The following is a 14,345-nucleotide window of genomic DNA, read 5'->3' on the forward strand; positions in this document are numbered from 1 at the left end:
AAAAAAAAAAAAAAAAAAAAAGTTGCATGGGAACAAAATACTGTATGACCCATCAAATGAGTTCTCTCCAAAAGTGTAAAATAGATTTCTATGTCTATGTCCACTATATCAGACTCTGTATTAGCCCTTTAAGTTTTTGTTTGTTTTGTTTTTTAAGGTGTAAGCGCCATTGAGGTGGTAGTACAGCATGGTCTGGCTACTCCTGAAGGCCTTACTGTAGACTGGATTGCAGGAAACATATACTGGATAGACAGCAATCTGGACCAAATTGAAGTAGCAAAACTGGATGGCACTTTGAGAACGACATTAATAGCAGGAGCTATGGAACATCCAAGGGCTATTGCTTTGGATCCCAGATATGGGTAACTACAAAAAGGTTTCTTTTTCATGTTGCAAAGTTTAAAGCTGGAGATTAAATATAAGATTGTTGAAGTTCCTTTTTGCTGTAAGTTACAGGATCTAACATTTCTTTATTAATTCTTGAGCCTGTGTTTTGAGTCAAATGCCATCCATTGTAATCTGTTTTGCCCCAATGAAAAGAGGCAAAACAAGGTGAGTCGACAAGAGAGGGTAAGACAGGAGATGCAGGTATCTCTTGGCAAATAATTTCCCTTGCTCTGCAATTGTTTTGTTTAATTTTAGTAGTGTGGTGGTTAGTTGGATCCACTGGTCTAACATTCCTGTATGGTTATGGGACATATTTAGACATTGCCAAGGCAGTTTTTCTCATTTTGAGATTGATTTTGGTGGGACTATAAAAGACTAGCTTAAATGTAATGAAAAGACTAAAATTTGAGTGAGATGACTCCCACAATTTCAATTTTATTTTCAATTTGATTAATGCAAGTAGTCTAGCTGAGATTTTTTAAAATACTATTTTCAGAGCGGAAGTTTACTTACTTAAAATTATATGATGTGCAGAAATGCAAGCTGTATGCTGGAAAATGTGTTGGTTGTGCCTTCCTCACATGCTGCCCCTTTGTATTCACACAGAGTAGTTTATGTTTGTTACCTAATCTGGGTGCAGTTCAGTTACTTGCACAGTCCATAAGAGGAACTTGGAGCCTCTACTAAGTTGATTCAGAGAACCTAAATTGAAAGTTAGTGTAGATAATGTAAATACCCACTTTACATGTTTTGGGATGATGAAAAGTATGTGGGTAAATTGTCAGAGAATCAATACTTTGCTTGAGCGGTTATTTAAAAACACTGTGTATTATTTTTCACAGGCACTAAGTGGAAAGGTATTGTGAGATTGTGTTAAGGACTGAAACCGTCCAAAGTCCTTACTTGTCAAAAGCTGTGATACAGCTGTGATATAGTCCAGTCTCTCTGCAGTTAATTCTTACTTAAAACTATTTCAACTTACTGTATCAAATGTATTGTTTTCTTTTAAGAGATGTAAAAACTGTGTGCATCTTGGAAAACTTAGTAAGTTAAAAATAGTATGTATTTTTGTCTTTTGGTGAAACTGCTTCTACTATTTAACATGGAACTGCTTTGATTATAGTACATACCTACCATACAATACCATGTCCAGTCTTCTTAGCAAGATCAATTTGTTTAAAATCCCACAAATGCCTATTTTATCATATTCCTATATCCTTTCTACCTCACATTACTTTTTTTTCCCCCTTTCTTCCCTCCCCATCCTCGTCATCTGTGGATTGCTTTCAAAGGCTCTCAGAATCATTTTTTGATGAGCTGGGTATCAAATTGTGGAGGGAAAACAAGACAAGCTGTCACTAGTGGACATTAAAAAAAAAAAAACCTCTTCTAGACTTTTTAAGAGAGGTGGCTTTTTGGTTTCATGATTGCTCTAAAATTGGTGAAATATTAATAATGAAATATTCCCTCCATTTTACCCTATAACTTTAGGGAATTTGTATAGTTGCCCAAATTCATCTATGTATATTCCTTAATAAACTCTTAAATATATGAACCTTTTACCACCTTTGGTCTTTTTGAGACCCTTAAAAATTTTGGAAGCTTTAAGATGTTGTTATATTCTCTTTTCCTCTCACCAGAATTCTGTTTTGGACAGACTGGGATGCAAATTTTCCTCGCATTGAATCTGCTTCCATGAGTGGAGCAGAGAGAAAGATCATATATAAAGATATGGATACTGGAGCATGGCCTAATGGCCTTACTGTGGATCACTTTGAAAAAAGAATAGTGTGGACAGATGCCAGGTAAAGAGATAACAATATCCTTGTTATGTGTTCATAGCTACTTATTCTTACATATAATAAACGTGAACTGCATTGCAAATGGAATATATGTTATGTGCATTTCTTTAACGGCATTACCACTTTGTAAGTCTTCGTGGTTCAGTTCTGTGTCCTTTGCAGTCTTTGGCATATAGCCGTTTACTACTGGGAATATGTTTGTTGCATTCAGCATGTAAATGCTAAATTTTTGTTAAAATACAGAAGAAACTGAATGAGAAGTCTTGCTTACACTCTTGAGAGAAGAAGAGTAATTGATCCAATTAACAGTCATGTGATCAATGGTCAGGGCCTTAAGGCCACCAGTAGGCATTAATGGCCCTGATCAGCCTCACCTGGGGCCTTCAGCCACACGCCTAGTGTGAGGGCCCAGGACCTTTGAGCAGGACCATTTCAGCTCAGCCTGGGGCCTTCAGCCCCTGCCTCAGCAGGTCTCCAGTTCCACCACAGCTTTGCCCTTGTTTGGCTGCGGATCCTGCTGGTCCAGACCCGTCTTCCTGCCTGCCCTCAGGCTTTTCTCATCACTTTGGACCCACTTGGTGATCACTGGGCTGTATCTGACCTTAGTTACCGTCATTGGACCTGATTCTGATTCTGACCTGCAGATTGATTTCCTGCCTCATCACCACAGACTTTTCTGTTGAGCTGGACTCTTGATTGAACCTGTCTGCCAGCCTCAGGCCTGCCATCTTGCCCTGTGTGAGTGTGGTAGGATGGGTCGATGGCCGTCAAGGCTTCTGCCTTGCTGGCCCCATTATCATGCGTGACTCCTTGCTCCTCATACTTTAGCAACCAGCCAGCCCTTGCTGCACCTTGGCACTTACCGTGGAAAACCCAAGCCATGTAGTATTTTTTCTCTAAGTTTATGTGAATGGAAATTGGTTTTTACGACTGTATTTCTACTACATGAAATTTTAAAAACAGTATACAAGCAAAACAGAATTTGCTATCCTAGTTTAGAAATTAGTAATGTGTACTCTGTCAACTCTGAAGTTAATGATTGGTCTGTAAATATTCTTCAGCCTGACCAGTATGTAAGTATCAGAATATGACATTTTGCACCAGTGTTACAATGATTGTGTAGATCTTTAAAAAAATTGTGTGTAATCATAAGTTTGGATTTATCTTGTAGATCGGATGCCATTTATTCTGCATTATATGATGGAACAGGCATGATAGAGATCATACGAGGTCATGAATATCTTTCTCACCCATTTGCTGTTTCTTTATATGGGAGTGAAGTATATTGGACTGATTGGCGGACAAATACACTGGCAAAAGCTAATAAGTGGACTGGCCAGAATGTCAGCGTAATACAAAAAACAAGTGCTCAGCCATTTGATCTTCAGATATATCATCCAAGTCGTCAACCACAAGGTAATTATCTATTTATAGCATAGTTATTTATTATTTTTCTGAGGGGAAAAAAATTATTCATTTTATATAGATATGGATTTGTGTATAGATTTGTCTTGAACAATTCCTAATTAACTCTTAAGTCACAAGTGTTCCTTGGGTGGTAATACAGGTTTTTTTGAACTAGAAGTTTCATGGGGTTAGTGTCTGTGAACATTGTCCATTTTGACTCCTGTTCTTGTCCTGTAGTGAATATAATACAGAACCACATGTCTTTAAAAGACTTCTACCTTAATTTCATTTATTTGAAAGAACTAGTCTGCCAAAAGCTCTTAGCTGTCTTTCTTGTGCTTCTTCCTAGAGCTTTTTCTGTGAAATAAGCCATGTGCACAGTTTTTATTAGAATATGTGTTCATTCTGTATTATATTTGTCTTAATTTGCTAATTCTGTTCTCTGTCTTTATTTCCGTCTCAGTCCTCTTTGTCTTTTTTCTATTAGGACTATGTAATTTAGATTGTACCAGTAGAGACTGCTGCCCTACCTAAATAGCCTAAGTAGGGTTTTATCTATAGATTAAACCTTTTCAAAAGCATATCCTATTCACTTAACAGCTCTTACCTAACAGTAACATTTACACCTTGCAATTTTAAATTAACATAGTATGTTTTACATAGGAGGATAGACTCAGCCTGCTAGAGGCGTGAGTTCCAAGTCTAAAACTTCAGGAAACATAAAATCTTATTTTTGGTGTGGATAACTAGCCAGGCTGAAAGGAAGTTCATAGCATATACATGAATTAAAAAGTAATAGGAAATTCTTTAATTATTTCTTGACATATTATTTTGTAATTTTTACTTTCAAACATCGTCTGTATAAAAGTTACCTGTTCGTGTGTATATATTTCCTTTACAATTCTTTAGCAACACTTATATAACACCAGAACATTGATAAACAGTTATAGAAAGCTGGTATGTGCCTAGGCTTTGAACTTAGGTAGATGAAATGTGATCCATTTACAGTTTTATTTTAAATTCTAGTATTTGAAGACCACCAAATACAGAAAACCTCTTGAATTATAGCTATCTGATTTAATGAAATACTTTGTTTAATTCTCAGTGAAATATGCAAGAACCTGCTAAAACTTAGCCCCTTGAGACAAATTTACAGTGGCTTTCTTTTATTTTACGTAGGCAAAAGGATTAATGATTTCCTTTAATTTCAGCTGAAGTTTCAAATTATTTTATTACTGGATTGGAAACCTCCCATTCAGTTGGTGAACACTTAGTCAAGAAATTTAAATTAATGACATCAGTGTTCATACATGTGAACAACTGCTCATCAGGACCAAGAAAGTAATAAGAGCGTAGCCCATCAGTAACATATTTAGTATGTTTCTGCATTACGACTGTGTATTTTATTTCTGTAGGGATTGTAAGGCTTATAAACACAGACACATATGCAAAGCTATGATGATGTAAAATTTTCAGATTTAAATTTTTCAACTTTGATTACCGCAATATATAGACTCTGTATCTAAGCATGTTGTGTATAGCATTTAAAATACATATTCCATTGGGCTTTGTTTTCCCTCTTTCTCTGATCTTTTTAATACTGAGCCCAAAAAAGTCCATGATTTGGGAATTACAAATGTTAATGGAAATAGTTGGAAAGTGGTTATTATTACATAATCATTTTCTAGGGGGCTTTGGAAATTTGAATTTGCATATATTCAATGTGAAATAATGAGCATAAGATAGTAGTTGTAGTAGTAATGAAGGCATAGGATAGGATACAGAGTGGAAGAATGCATTTCTGAGTGAATGTGTTCAGTTATTTTGTCAGATGGATACTTGGAGGTCATCCTCTCAATGAACTCCCAGATAAAATGTAAAATGTTACTAATGGCTAATAAAGTGGATTTTTTAGTTACAACTATAGCTACATCGCTTAAAATTTCTTTAAAATTAAAGATACAAAACCAAGTATAGGACAGGAAGACATTATGCTGGTAAGGTACAAAACCTCTTCCTGAAAAGAAATGTGTTAGATTAATGATCAAAACAGGGAGAGAGTTCAGAACCTCTGATCCTAAGCTAGAATGCCACCTTTCCCAGGATGGTCCAGCTCTTAAATATAACTTTCCTTAGCAGAGATGGAGCACTAGCAAATGATTTATTGGTTGTATCAGCTGTCAGAGGAAAGAATTTAGCCTGTGTGGGCTTTTCTGTATTTTTAAATCTGTAACTTGTGGATTATTTGTAAATGGTTAAAGAGATCCTGCAAAACAAAATGAGTTCTGAATACTAATATTAATGGTGTGAGCTGCCTAATAACTAACTTAGTTGTGCATATGTGTGAGTTTAGTCCAGCAAATACTCTTCTGCAGTAGCCTCACTGTCCCCTATTTTCCATAAGCTCTTCCTTCTTCTCCAGTAACTCCACTGTCTTTAATTCTCCATCATCTGCCTTTGACTTTCTGTGGGTTATTTAGTGAAAAGAAGTTTAAGGATACAGATTATCTAGGTTGTGAATAAAGCATTTTTATAGATATATCTATAATAATGCATGTCTAATTTGTGAATATATACTTTTAAAAGGATGCGTATGTACCTATATACGTTTACATGTGTGTATGTACATTTTTCCCCATATTTTTGTAATGTTCGTAGGTTTGTTCAACTTAACATTTTGAGAGGCAAGATATACTACTAGGAACATTATCTGTGAGGATCATTATCATTAAAGTTAGCTATGAATTCCTTAGCCATTCTCCACTTCCTTACATTTCTTAAGGGTATTACTTTGTATTTAAAAATGGTCGCCTTGGTGTTATTTTTCATTTTGCAGACTGAATTTTTATAGATTAAAAAATAAGTCAAGTGGTATAACAACTGCTGAACATAAAGTATACTGGCACTACTGGGCCGCTATTTTGTAATTAAAGCATCAAAATATTTAACTTAGAGTACTGTTTTGTTATGGTACTCTGTTGAGGCCTGTATTGCCAGCTGTTAAGGTCCTTTCTGTAAAAGGTTATTTATGTTAAGACGCACATGAGCAAAGTTTTGATTATTTTATCTTGGTGGAGATTTTTTAAAATTTTATTAGTTTGAGATTTAATCATAAGCTATTTGTGTACATTATTTTCACTTAAAAACCACCAATAAGATTGGTATATGTGTTACAAAATATGCAAAATACATGTACTTTTTAAGTCTTTCAGTACTTTAAACTGGATTCCTTTACTCCTTGCATAAGTTCTATTTTTATAATTTTTGTCCTAATGTGTGCATTAGGAATCATAACATAATAGGAAGCTTTCCTGAATTAATCTGAGCAGCTTGTCTTTGATAATAGTAGATGACCAATGCCCACAGGAAAGTGTGGAGCTGAAGAAAGATACAGTCATGCTCCTACAGTACACCTTGCAAACTTCCAGTAATCAGTGACTGGATTTTTGAACCTAAAATGATGTCTTTTTTGAAGACAGGTTTTTCTTGCATGGAGTTTTCTAATTGATTTTTGAACTTACATAAGCTCTGGATATGCACAGCTTTTTGGACAGACAGTTCTGCAGTGTAACTATGCCCTGTGTGAGATAGCAGCTCATCTTGTTTGTCTTGATCCTGCTACTTGATATTTCTGTTTAGTATGTCATAGCTCTTGTAATGGGAGAGGTATTGGGCTGTCATTTCCTAAATATAAATTCTTGTGCTTCAGAGAAGGGTCTTGGAGGTATAACACATGAATGAAAACTCAGAAGGGTGAGAATGAAAGCATTGAAGGGTGCATGCCTCTGCCACAGAAAATCTCTTTATTTTGAAAACTAGATGTTTATTCTTACCCTTTACTTCCTGTCTTTTATTAAGTTATTAATCTATGATAGGACTTTCCTTTTCTCCATCGTGGCTTAGTTTTTTTTACAAAAGAATCTTCTAGGGAATTTGCTGAAAGTCTTTTGGAATTTAAATACGTTATCTGAATAGCTGCTGTGTGGAGCTGCATTCGTAGCTGTGATTGGTGAAGCGTGAGCTCGTGATACAAACGTTGTCTGACTTTTTCACATTGTATCACATTTGTTCACCTATCTGATGATTTGATTCTTTATTGTAGTTCCTATATCTGGCTTGCATGGAAACCTTTTGATTCTAGCCTGGGAACATCCTTAAAGAAGGAAAAGCTGTAGCAAAAAAAAAAAAAAAAAAAATCATCATTTATATCCATTGTAAATAACTGTGACCATTTATACAACTTATTTACATGGCAGAATTTTCACCACTTTCTTCCCAACTTAGCTTATGCTGGTTTGACAAAAGACATAGATTATGCCAGCAGAATTACATAAGATTGATATCATGCACTTAACATAAGAATTTCTGTAATTAAAATGTCACAAAAAGTCATACAGGTAGTGAATAAATTAGCACAAAATTTTAATACAACCTTCCGTAATGTTAGTAACAGTTATTAATGTCGGTGCATTTACTGTATTATTTTGCCTCTTGACTGTATTTAAGGAAAACTGAATTATTGAAATTTAGTATTTAGATGAGAGAATAGAGCTTGATGGTACAAAATGTACACTGGAAAACTAAATAAGGCCATTCTCCTCCAGAGTGTCTTAATAGGGTAAGAAATCTAAGTGAGACCGAATGGTGGGGGGGGGTTAGAAAACTGGAGAATATTCATTATATTTTATGACTAACACAAGGATAACATTTTGAGCAATTAGTTTTTTTTTTTAGCTGAAAATTTTAGAGATAAGTTTGAAAGAAGGGGGACAGTAATGAAGATAAGGCCTTATAGTATGTAAGTTTTTTAGTGTTATACTGTAAAATTACGTGTATGTCTTGATACATACTTAAATTTCTCCATAGATATTTACATTATTTTTACTGCTGTTGTTTACTTTTTCAGAACAACAATAATAAAAGCCCTGTCAAAAAAAAAAAAAAAAACTCTTCTAGGACTTTTTATATAAATTAACTTTTCTCCCCAAATCTTGTTTCTTTTCAACTAAAAGCTAAAAAGGCGATTTTGAAGTCTATAGGATAAATTCATTAAACATCAGAATATAACAAGAAAATGGACAGTGACATATTCTAGACATTGATATAAGAATGAAGACTAGCTCCAAATGGTGTTTTTATATTTTGTGTATTTCATTGTGTGATTCCAGCTTCTAATCCATGCGCTGCTAATGAGGGCAGAGGTCCGTGTTCGCACATGTGTCTGATCAGTCACAACAGAAGCGCTGCATGTGCATGTCCTCATCTGATGAAACTATCTGTAGACAGGAAAACATGTTACGGTAAGTTTTTCTCCTAAAACCTGAAAATTTTATTGATTTTAACTTTTTTAACTGGAGAAATTAGAATACATGATCTTAAAAATAGTCTTTGCAGTGTGTTGTAGTGATAAATTTTAACGGGACGTTACTTTTTGAGATTTGATAATACATGAGGTGTGTGGAGCTTTGATGTTACTCACTTAGTCATTTTTTTCTATTGCTCATGTGTATGACATGCTAGTGGAACTTATCTTTGCAAAACAGGAAGATTAATAGTGTAAAGAGTATTATCAGAAAATGATGAGTCAAGTAACCTGAATAACAAAAAGGTACTTAATGGCTTTAATCTCTACCTGTTCTAAAGTTGTCTTAGTTTCATTTTCAAGGATTAAGAGCTAAAATGAAGAATAAATATTAAACATGCAGCTTTGCAGGAGAGTTTTATAAAAATTATAACACTTTTAAGCTGTAAAAGCCCTAGAAATGTCAAATAATTGTGTCCATTATTTGTAAAACCTTGTAATACAATATACTTCTCAGTGCCCATTAATAGTGTAGGAAATCTGAAGAAAAATGTTTTATCATAGGATATTACAAAGAAAGAGGGTACCTTTGCAGTTTATATACTGACCTTTGCTAAAACATTTTAGAGGTTGAGGGTAAAAGGTAGGGTTCTGTTCTGCTTTACTGATTTTATATACTGCACTTTTCATTAGTGGATGTCTAAATTTTTTTTAACATTCAACAAGTTTTCCTTTCTTTACCCCACTTTCTGCCTTTGACATTTAGCACATACATTGAGGGATTCCTACTAACTTTCATTATTTTCAAAGTGTTCTTCTTACAGTGATATTCTGTTCCCCTGAGATATCAAATGTTGGTTTCTGTTATAATGTGCAAGTGAAGCAGTATTTTTTTGTTTGGGATAAGAGAGATACAAGTTTTAAAATAGTTTCTAAGTTTTTTTCTTAGATTTTTACAAGTCTATATTGATAGGGTGGCATAGTAACATCTTTTTCAGTATCCAGGATTAATATATTTTTCATATGATTTTATACTCTGTTACATACTTTGAGTTTTGGATGTTATTTGGTTACAGGCTTTCTAGAAAACCTAAATCATTCATTCAGTTTAATTAAACATTTGGAAAGTGTTCTATTCATTTGACTTCATTTAGCCATTGAGGTAGGGAAGATGAGGACTGATATTTTCCTGTTTCTCTACAGAAAAAAAGAAATTTCTTCTGTATGCAAGACATTCAGAAATAAGAGGGGTGGACATAGAGAACCCGTACTTCAACTTCATCACAGCCTTCACTGTTCCTGACATTGATGATGTCACGGTCATAGATTTTGATGCCGTTGAGGAACGCTTATATTGGACTGATGTGAAAACACAGACCATCAAGCGTGCCTTTATTAATGGGACTGGCTTAGAAACCATTATCTCAAGAGGTAAATAGCATAATATTAAATTTAAAGCAACTCATTAGCGGTAGATACTTGTGTATTTTTTGAATGCAACAGTATGAGAATTTGAGAATTCAAGTTTTTGTTAAGAATGCCTTTCACTGATATTGGGTAATTAGTGTAAATAATAAAAAAAGATCCTTTTATTTAGGATTATAGTTCATTTTATAGATATATTAATGATTTTTATTTAAATATAGTTAAGACATAACATGTTTTATAGAGAATTTAAATACAGTGTAACGAATAATTAAAATATTGTTTTCTGGAGAGGTAGAATGTTTAAAGACAAAAAGCAGAAAAGTAACTGTGTCCTGAAATAGCTTTGCATTGAAAAATTTCATGTGGACTTCTTATATCCTTTGGCTGGCTGTGCTGACTTACAGAAGAAATTAGCTCCATCAGAACACCCCCCCCCCTTTTTTTTTTCTTTCCAGTGAATGTAGATCTTTCTGCTTTAATCTTTAACTTGAATTTCAAATTCAGAAATGCAAGAAAGCATTACTTTGGGAATATTAGCTACATGCTTGGCACCATCAGGGGATCAAACCATACATTACCTGTTGTCTTCTTGCAGTGTGTGTAAGGTTCAAACTGAATGTCATCAGGCTATTCAGGTCTAGTATTGACTCAGATAGGGCCAATATTTTCACCGTGTAGAACTGAAGTCTTTTGATTCTGCACCTTCGAATCCTAGGTATCCTTCTACTGTCATTGCTGCTTCAGTTGCAATACTACAACTGAGGTTTTCCTGAGCTTTCTTATTATAAGTAGGTTGCTTACAGCAATAAAGGGAAACCTATATTACCAATGGAATTTGGTTTCCATTGTGGGGTAAACTTTGTGTGTGTCAGATGTAATTTCTTTATATAAAATTTACAAAATTACAGTGTTCTGACAAATCCAAATGTTACAGGGACTGCTTGTTCTATGTAAATGATCACATTTGCTTACTGTTGTATTTTCTTACTTCTCATAAGAACATAAGAAGCTTTATAAGCATATGCTAGTGGGATTCTCACTGAATGAAGTATTAAGCCAATGTCACAACCACGTCAAAGTCATGTTTTAATCTTTTTAGGAGGATGAAATTATGAAATCCTTGTTTGCTAGTTCTTCCAATCTTAAAAATGCAGGAGTTCTGTTTAAAATGGGTCATGGTTGTATGTTTGGTGTCCTTTGTTTCATTTCCAAAGGATGGCAAACTTCTAAGTCCAACACTAGTCTAACGCTAGTTAGTCTAACACTAAAGTCCAATCACCATTTAACCTTAAATATGTGCAGGCCAGTAAACTGCAACATCTATGTCAGTGCAGCAGTGAGAAAAATTCAATGCAAGTAACCAAAGTAAGTTGAGATACTGTAAATTGTGAACCGTAATGAAATCACCCCCCAGCCTGTTTTCCAGTCTACAAAGATGTTGGCTAATATGAACCATTGCTAAGCCAAGGCAGGACATGCTGGTATTCAGACCTTCAGCAGCGGTTACACTCAGCATTTAAGGTATGGAGTGCAGGAAAACATAAATTTCTGGTGACCATGAGAATGTTTAAAGAGTGTTTAAAGTGTGCCTAGTAGAGGCACATCTAGTGATGTGTCATCATGATCCATGCATTTTCCTTTTTCGTTCTTTAATCAATATTGTGCTAAGGAGGACTATCACTTGCAAAAAAACCTATGAAGCTACCAAAACAATCATACCTTAGGCATATTTTGCCACCTCAGCTGATTCCGACCACCACCCTAGTTCACAGGTTGCTTCCTCCTAACTGGCATGCTTTTAAGTGCTGTATTCTCACTAGTCATTGTTCTCCCATAAAAGCTCTTGCATATTTAATAGAAATTGTTTGTAATAGGCTCTGGATAGAACTGTCTGTGTCAGGCTACACATAATGCCTTAAAAATGATGCCTTAAAATGCATCATTTCAAAAATTCTTGCTTGTACTGTTTACTGAATTTGAAGTTCATATCAAGTATCATACCTACAATAAGAACAGTAATTCCCTCCAGTGACTCTTGACTTATGGCACTTTATGCCTTAATCAGTCAGGGCAGTAGATTTGGTTGCAGTCTTGTGCCTTTAGTGAAGCTTTCAGGTCTTCAGATGTGTTTCAGGTCTAGGATGTTTGTTCTTAGTATGACATCTTTCCTTTTCAAATCCCAAGGAGGGAGTAAGTTGGAGTCTTCAAAGCAACAGTAAGTATCAGTTACAGAAATAAGTAGCTGCAGTACTGAAGAAGCTTTATTTATCTACTTATACTACTAGCAGTAGATCTGCTGCTATAGAATTATTTGTTCTGGTGCCATCTCCAAATCTTTTTTTTTCCTTCTTTTCTCTCCTTCCTCCTCACCCCCCATATATTGACCAATGACTTTAATCTAGATTTTCTGTAGCAACAAGAAGGCTTAGCACAGAAGTAAGTAGGCTTTTAAACTTCAATATAGCTTTGTTTTATAACTCCTTCATATATTCTGTATCTCTCACATTCTATGCCTCTCACACTCAAAGAAACATGAAGCTTCCTCTTACCACAAGATACAAGATGTATGTTTGTTTAAATATGATCTTTGAACTTCCTAGTGGAACCTAACACATTCTTCATCATCATGTAAAGACTTTTTAGCAGAGCACTGAGTAATAAATGATTTTCTAAGTAGAAAATGCCCTGAAAAAATACACAGGCTAAGTTTTATTATTATATTTGGACAGTAGGTTTTATGCTGATCTTTTTGCAAGTATTTATAGATGAATTCCGGAATCTTAAGTGTAATTTCCATGTTAATTATTGTTGCTGTTTCTGGCTCAAAAATATGATTTCTAATTGCATCTTTTTTGAGTATTGCAAGAGTTTATTAACAAATTGCCAAAGAAGTGTTTTTTTTTCTGAAAGTCAAAAAGTTTAGAAAGTAAATCTAAAGAACTGCTTTCACTTTTTGCAGATACTCAGAGTATCAGAGGTCTTGCAGTGGATTGGATATCACGTAATTTATACTGGATTAGCTCAGAATTTGATGAAACACAAATTAATGTGGCACATTTAGATGGTTCCTTGAAAACTTCCATCATCCATGGAATTGATAAACCACAGTGTCTTGCAGTTCACCCAGTAAGAGGGTAATATATTTGTAGTTTTAATAAGTTTCCATAAAGCTCATCAGAAGATTTCTTTTTCGTTCAGATTTTGAGCTTGCTCATTCTGTTTTCCTGCAAAATTATACTAAATGCATGCATTTGAAAGATTTTGCACTGAATTTCTTAACTGAATATTCCTTCTATAGCAAAGCCTACTGGTAGTTAAATTGTATAACCATTAGTTATATGTTATGCCTACTTTTTAAATCTATGCACATTTTCACTATTGGTGTATTAAAATTACTGTGTACATAAGGCAACATTTACAGTATGCTGTGTTTCTTCTTCAGCAAGCTTTATTGGACGGATGGAAACACAATTAATATGGCAAACATGGATGGCAGCAACAGCAAAATACTCTTTCAGAATCAAAAAGATCCTGTTGGTAAATACTCTTTTTTGTTTCTTATTTGATGGTACGTTAATATGGAAATTGTCTTGAAATGCTACTTATGTATATCATGATGTAGAACAATCATATTAATGTGCATAGAGACATGAAAAACACCTGACATATTTTTGTGTTTTACTGTTCTAAGATATTTTTGTCCCATTTTAATCACTACAGTGAGTCAAATGATACAAGTATTACTTTTGGGGATTACAATAGATACATAGATTGAAGGTGAAATGGCACCCTTATATCTGTCTCCATCTTTAGGTCACGGGTAAAAATACAAAGAGCGGGTTTTTTAATAAACTGCTTTTTTATATGTAGTGTAAGATAATTCTTAATAAACTGATTTTAATAAATATGTGGGAGGATTCTTACTGGAAACATAACTTTTCTCACCAATATGCCAGGTACATGATGAAAAGGTAATTTGACTCTTAAGAGTCTTAATCTCTTAAGACATTAAGAGTTTT

General features: G+C 34.4%; 1 protein-coding gene across 1 annotated transcript in view; it reads left to right on the top strand.

Annotated features, from left to right (window-relative positions):
- LRP1B (LDL receptor related protein 1B) overlaps positions 1 to 14,345 on the top strand; it is a 339,912-nt gene that overhangs the window by 122,180 nt on the left and 203,387 nt on the right. The window contains exons 22-28 of the mRNA XM_062578228.1: positions 158 to 362; positions 2,028 to 2,192; positions 3,361 to 3,605; positions 8,765 to 8,896; positions 10,102 to 10,329; positions 13,286 to 13,460; positions 13,769 to 13,863. Of these exons, the coding sequence (XP_062434212.1) occupies positions 158 to 362; positions 2,028 to 2,192; positions 3,361 to 3,605; positions 8,765 to 8,896; positions 10,102 to 10,329; positions 13,286 to 13,460; positions 13,769 to 13,863 (1,245 nt within the window). The remainder of the gene's footprint in view (positions 1 to 157; positions 363 to 2,027; positions 2,193 to 3,360; positions 3,606 to 8,764; positions 8,897 to 10,101; positions 10,330 to 13,285; positions 13,461 to 13,768; positions 13,864 to 14,345) is intronic.

Source organism: Rhea pennata, chromosome 6, assembly GCF_028389875.1.
Source record: "Rhea pennata isolate bPtePen1 chromosome 6, bPtePen1.pri, whole genome shotgun sequence".
NCBI classification, from domain to species: domain Eukaryota; kingdom Metazoa; phylum Chordata; class Aves; order Rheiformes; family Rheidae; genus Rhea; species Rhea pennata.